Here is a 7,039-nt window from a genome sequence, read left to right as displayed (position 1 = left end):
GGGGAGGGGAAAAGGGCTGAATATCAGAGATGTATAATAATTTCTGACAGTTTCAGGGCTATTCACCACACCACTAAGGAAAGCATTCAGCCTGTATTCACTGGAACTTACAGCTATGACAGAGCAAGAAATCTCATCTCAAACAAGCAGTCAGTTAGCTTCTCTTCCTCAAACTCAGAGAGAAGTACCTCTCATACCCTGATGGAAGGTAAACTGACAATCCCTACTGATATTCTGGCTCCCTCCTCCCCAGAGAGGACTGACAGACACCAGACCCTCCAGCAACCTGCTGCCTCTCCCTTCAGCCCAGAGAGCTCTGTCTCACATCCCTGCCACCATGACAGACCAGTGTTCTCCACAGCTGTTGGTGGAAGAGGGTGTTTTTCTGCTGTTTCTGAAAATGTTGTAAAGATAATATTCCTTACAGAAAATTCCAGGGGGATGAAAAGGCCACCAAGCTGCTAGTAGATTAAAAACAACACACATAGTCCCCCCCTCTTTAAAAAAAAAAAAAAGATAAAGGGAAAGACTAAGGTCTGCTGGGAAGTGAGGGGGGCAGAGGAGCAAGCTGCTTGATGAAGGGCAGTAGTAAGTATTCTGGGAGTCTGATATCAGCCTAATTCCCACCCTGCAGGATCTCTCTGGTAGTGGTGTTTCAGCATGCAAATTATAGCTGTAAAAAAATCCTTAGACTGAAACCCTCTCTCATTTCTCAGCCTTGTTTTGTCCTTTCCCCATAGATCTATTACTTGGTGTGTGATATGGTTACATGTACAAAGATCTTTTTCCTAGCCCTTTTGTCACATAGGCTCGATTACTATGAAGGGGTTTCAATGACCTTAATGTCCTGGTGCCCAGAAGGCAATGGTGCCTTTCAACAGAACAAAGCAAACAAAAACCAAGAGCTGTGCTGGAGGAGAGAAGTGCTGCTTCTGCTGGAGAGGCTCAGTTAGATACAGGCGGTGGCAGACCAGGGCGTCGAGTCTGGATGATTTTTGGCTTTGGAGAATTCTTTGGGTCCTCGTCTTCTTCCATGTCACTGTCACAGACGTGCACTACCACACTGGGAGTGGACTCTGTTCCTGCATGCAACTCGTATTTCTCTCCTGGAAGCAGAGAAAAACAGTTATATCAACAGATGGCAGCCTGAGTAGCAACACAGACCGTGGCACTCCTGGACTGCAGGTGAGTGTGTGCTGCTCCTAAATACAGGTGAGGGCCAGCACAGCTGGACTCTGTCAGCTGTCACAGCAGATCCTGGGGATCCTGCCCTGAGGGGCAGTGATCATTGGTCTGTATATACTCTGGTGTCTATATGGTGTTTTGCACTATTAGTAGTGACCAAGAGCACTGAAAAAAACCCACAAAGTAGGAATAGGAGAGAGAATACAGAAATTAATGATTAAGAAGAGAAACTGGAACCCAACCTATCATACCTTTGGTCTGAAGTCATGTCACACCTGTTGGGTTGGAGCTGGTTCCTTACATTGTTGTTTCCCTTCAGTCTAGTGTGTCTCCAATCCCATTTAGAGTCCACTAAATTCTGCAACTTGTTGCCCTCAGACAGACTTCAGCACTTGATCTAATTTCTCCAGAAATAAAAATATACATAACTCTGCTCCAGACAGATTTTGAGACTGAAAGCTCTTTAGCTGAGTCTGTAACGAATTTTGTCTCTGCAGATGAGATTACAGGACACAGTCTATCAATGCTCACTGGAGCAGGCTAAACACTTAAACAGTACTTTGGATTTTCTAACTATCTAACCTCCTTATTTAAGTCTCCTCCCAGTACTCCTGCGAGGACCATGAACACGGCTTGGGTGGTTTCCTGCCAGAGTCCACAAGCAAACAATGGATCAGACATATGACTTTGGGTCCTGTACTCAGCCTTCTGGCACTACATGTATTTTGGATTGTACATGGGATACAAGTAGGTATTGGTATCTGTTAGTTTATTTGTTAGCCACTTTGTGGCCAAGTCATCCATGCAAGGAAGGGGTTGTAGCTTTGGCCCTGCCTCAGGAGGGGGTTGCAGGTTTGGCCCTGCATTAGCACGTGTAGTTCTGGGCCTGTGCTCACATGCTGTTTATGCTGACAAATTCCTGGTCCAGATAAGGCTGGGTGCCTTGAGACTAGAGGACATGCTGTATTTTTGCCTAAAAAATAGGAGGCAACTAGTGAATAATAGCTATAAGTCAGGCATCTTGCTGTGAGAAATATTTTACTGCTGTGATACCATTAATGTTGACATTTAACTGCTCTATTTTTGGCAACCTTTCCTCTGAATCCAAATTGAGCAAAGCATTACAGGTCTTGCTGATAGGCTAAAATATAAAAAGAGAAATAGCTTGGTTGTGCTGCATTGAGAAATTATATGGTTTTTCTTTGCCCATTTTCCCTGCAGGCTTCAGCTAATTTCTCAGCTCTGGGCTGACGTCAATGCTGCCAGCCAGCACCGAGGGCTGCATTGGTCACTGTCAGCTACAGGCAGCTCTGCAGTGCCGCGCCTGTCCTCCTACACCAGCACCACTGAGGACAGCAGATTCACTGCCCTCCTAAAAGGTAATAATCCCAGTTCAAATGCCATATTCTTTCACTGTTCAAATCTTTCCCAGAAGGATTCTTTCTGCTGAAAAAAGAACAGTGGAAATAAGTACAGACACAAGGAAAAATATTCAGATGCCTCTGGCACAAGGAACTGCAACAGCAATTAATGTCACTTTGCAAACCAAAATGTGATGCACTCATAAATTAGTTTTTTAAGGCATACAGTTATTTCTGAGCATAAATGAGCTGCAGACTCTATTCTGTACTCAGGATTATTCATGCCTGCAGAACTATGGCTCAAACAGCACAAAACCTTTTCATGGTTCAGCTCGGAACAGGACAACAGTAACTCTGGGACTTTTGTACAGCTGAATCTTGTTCTGAAATGTAACTGTTCTTTGTGGAATGAACACTAAGGAAACAAATATAAAATAGAAATCCACTAGATACAGCAGATTAGCCCTCCCCTTCTGCTTTTTTCTAGGGGTTTTTTTTGCTTTCCTTTTAAACAACACTTTCAGCATTAAAAAAAAAATGAGCTAAATCTGCAGCAGTTCAGCTACTGGAGTACTGGCTGAGTCACTGCCACCGAGGTATGTTGACAAGACCTAGGGTGTCCCAAGCCATGAGCAGCTAGTCAAGTCAGCATAGTTAAGACTCACCAACTTCAGTAGCTAATACCACCCAAGCATTTGTCCAGTGATCTCATTCAGCTGTCTCTGATGTGGCCTCCCTTGTGTTCTCAGGCCCTACACTGCCCCATGATCCTGCTTCTTCCACTCTCCTGGAGAACTCTTACAGGCTAAGCCGAAGAATTCTTGGGGTGAGGAATCTTCTTTCTCCAGCAGTCTTTGGCCCTAATAATAAATTAGAGACAGCAGTCTCTGTCCCTAATAATAAACTGTTTAAATAGTCAAAGAAGCTGAGATAGCAATGGAAACTCATATAAATTTACTTGGAAATATATCACAAAATGTATCAAACATACTCGAACATCTAAATATAATGCAGGGAAGAATTAAGTTGTGGCATATAGATTTGTCAGAACATGTTTCTGACAAACTCCTGAAAATAGCAGCAGTGTTCCTCTCTTCATTTGCTTCACATTTAAAAAAAACAACCAACCAATAAGTATTTGAAGTTTCCCCATTCAACAATGGGCACAGCTGCTTTTATGTCACCTTTGGTAACCACATGAGCCACAAGCAAACCCACAGCCCTAGATGACACAAGAAAGGTGACCACAAAACCAGCACAAAAGCAACTTAGGATATTTCAGAATTTAAAGTAATGCCATAGGATTTTCTATCCCTTTGTGAACTGGAACTGTGACCTTCCATTGATGGTGCAGCTCCTGTCTAACGAGGCCCTTTTGTCCATGATGTTCATACACTTTATGAATAATGAACAAATACTAATGATACCGTGCAGCTACCTCACCCATGATTCAGACCCATGAGCAAAGGTTAATGGGTTCAGAGCTGCCCCTTCCACCTTAAATGTGGCATTAGCATCAGAAAAATACCTTCCACTTACAGTCCCTTCATCCAAGTGCTTTACAAATACTATGGTGCAAGTAACAGATGGTCCTTTGTATGGATTCATGTTTATGATGGAAGAGCTACAACCCATCCCATAAAATACCTCTACAGCATGGATCTGCCATGTGCAAAATGGAGGAGCTGCTCCCTGCAAGCCCATTGCTGATGTTGGAGGAGCAGGGCACCCTCCTCTCCTGACCATGGGGAAAGCTTTCTCCACCCAGCAGCTCTCCTGTACCCTGCCCCTGGTAAGGGGAAGGAAGGGCAGAAGCAGCTATGGAACAGCAGGGAGGAAGGACAGAAATGAGAAGTTTTATCTATCACCGTTTGTTTTCCCCTTTTGATTGCCTCCAGGAATCATATGAAGTATTTAGTACTTCCTTTAAAATCAGTGAGAACATGAGAGTTTGAAAACACCTGAGCATAGAAAATCTGTGGCATGAGACATGGTTTGAAATCCCTGTGTGCAGCATTACCTGGGCAGAGTCCTACCCTCTCCTGTTTTCCCCTGGGGAAGGGTGAGTCAAACCCAGGGTGGAGCAGGAGCAAGAGCAACACATCCTCCTCAAGAAACCCTAGAACATGTCAGGAACAGCTACTTCTGAATTCCTGAGACAAAAATGAAACCCAGACCCAACAGACAAGTGGCACAGACTCTGCCAGGTCTCCTTTGTGTCCCAAGAGCCACCATGTGTAATACTTCAGAGTGGTGCTTTCATAACGTCAAAAATGTATTTTACATCACCTGAAGCACAGCCTGAGGTGCAAAACCTGCTAGAATGCTGATGAGAGGCTGGGAAATAGGGAGAGAACCAAAACTGGTGGCCCATGGAGCAGGAAAAGTACTCAGCACCCTGACCTATACTGTGTGTTGTAGTACAGAGCTCATCAGTGGAGCTGTTATCCACGAATCAAAGCCATGGGCAGAAAGGCAATTTGGGCAACCAGCAGTGCAGGCAGCAGGGGTTGGGATTGGCAAGAGGAGGCCAGGGTGGCAGCTGGGATACTGGGGAAAGGCACTTTGAAGTGCAGAGTTAGAAAGTGAGGGAGTACAGGGCAGTTTGTCTTGACGAAATTGGGGTGACAAGTTGGGAAGAAGCAATGGGAGAAGGAGGGCAGATATGGGCAGGTTGGGGAGTGGATAGGGAGAGGGTAGGACTGCTTTCCAGAAAAGAAAGGGCATATTCTAGTGCCAAGAGGATGCTTTGTACATCACTGCAGTAATAAATGGCAAAGAGCTGTCTTTCCTTTGAGAGAAGCAGCTCTGCTGTAGACACAGCCTGGACCTGGAGATTCCCTCTCCTTCCCCTTACATACTTTTCTCATATAAAATTATTTCCAGTCTTCCTCAGTGCTAAGAAACTAATACTTTATAAAATGTTATGGAAAAGGCATGAGAGCCTAGACTTGGTAGGTTGTAAGCATTTCTGTAGGAAAAAGTTAGGTCCCAGTGGGGCCAGGCAGGATACTACCTGGGCCTGAGAAGCAAACAGCCAAATGACCACCCCAGATCTGCACAACACCTTTGTGTCTTCATCAGCAGTTCAAACTCTGGAAATTCTCTTGACAGGGGAAGCATTTTCCATCAAACTGATTAATGATCACACCTCTTTATGTGCTATATATTGAAAAATTGTAGGCTGGTGGTCAGCATCAGGCACAGTCACAGTTCCTGGCTCTGACTGATCCACGGCATTCTGTTCATGCTTCATTTAAAGCCTAATTTCTGCATCTGCAGAAAGTGAGACTATACATCAGTCAACCAGGAACTTAATTAAATACGCCATGATCTTCCCTAAGAAGTTAAGTGCACTCTCACTGATCTCAATTTTATGTGGAAGGACCAAAACCCAGCCTCCTTTTCAGCACAGCAGACAGAAAGCTGTTCCATTATACCTCCGAGATGCCAGTCTGGCACTGTTGCAGCAAAAACACCTGTCTCAAAACTGAGCTTGGAAAAAAATACTGCACATGGCAAATCTGTTAACTCACTTCTAGCATATTCATTATACTCTGGAGCAAACCTCTCAATGTTTTGCACCCAGGGACAGTTCTGGTCTCTGATTTTGTGGCTATGATGATTACAGCAGTGTACTGTGACAGGAGGTGACCCATATTCATGGAATGGGAAAGTAGTGTGGGTCTGTGTCCAACTGGTGCATCTTGCATTCCCAGCGAAGCAGGTCAGTTAAACTCATCTTGTGTTGAGGACATACAAAGACACTGTTCACTATTTACAAGCTCAGATAAGTTTTCCTGGTCCTCAGATGTTTATTTCACCAAATCACTGTATTTAGTACAGCAAAGATTCCTCACAAGCTGAAGACATAGAAGTCAGGCTCAAGTGTTCACAGTTCTGTAAACAACTGTGCCAGTATTTTTTGATAGCTGATAAGCCACAGTTACATTATTAATGTTGTTTTTGAATGAAATAAAATCTTAGCTGAGGCTACCAGTGCTGTTTGATGCCCAGCAGTATGTTTTACTGCTGCGATACCAAGAAATGAGTGTTGGTGGGATTTGTTTTTCAATGAAATTCTAAACATAGTAAATGCACAACTAAGAACAGCAACACTATTTTAAACCTGCCGCTGCAGTTAACTAAAATTGATCCCTCTAACAACTGCTAAAAATAGAAAGAAGAGAGCACACAATGACTTTTCATATTGCTCCCTGCAGGCTCCTTAAATCCGGGTGAATTTGACCTTCATGCAAAGCTGTCCCAGAGTGTGGGACAATGAGTGATATTTCACATTCCACTGCTCCAGAACAGGAATTGATTTATTACCCAGCTAGCTCGGGAATTCGTTTACATGTTTCCATTTATAACACTGCTGCATCAAAGAAAAAAAACAGGAGGTTTTTGTTTTTCCTTTATTCAGCAGTTCAGAAGCAAAGTATCAATTCTGGAAATAATAACATGCTATATAGTATGAAGTGTTACACCTG

The 7,039-nt window shown here is 43.7% G+C and overlaps 1 protein-coding gene across 2 annotated transcripts in view; it reads right to left on the bottom strand.

Annotated features, from left to right (window-relative positions):
- Positions 1–945: 945 nt before the first annotated feature.
- The window catches only part of RCAN2 (regulator of calcineurin 2), a 72,477-nt gene continuing 66,383 nt past the window's right edge, over positions 946–7,039 (bottom strand). For both annotated transcript variants that reach the window (XM_009069986.1, XM_009069987.1), the window contains exon 4: positions 946–1,106. In XM_009069986.1, coding sequence (XP_009068234.1) covers positions 946–1,106 — 161 coding nt within the window. The remainder of the gene's footprint in view (positions 1,107–7,039) is intronic.

This window comes from Acanthisitta chloris, unplaced genomic scaffold (genome assembly GCF_000695815.1).
Source record: "Acanthisitta chloris isolate BGI_N310 unplaced genomic scaffold, ASM69581v1 scaffold3972, whole genome shotgun sequence".
Taxonomy (NCBI): Eukaryota; Metazoa; Chordata; class Aves; order Passeriformes; family Acanthisittidae; genus Acanthisitta; species Acanthisitta chloris.
The sequence above is the reverse complement of the archived record's forward strand: the minus strand, read 5'-3'. Positions and strand labels throughout refer to the sequence as shown.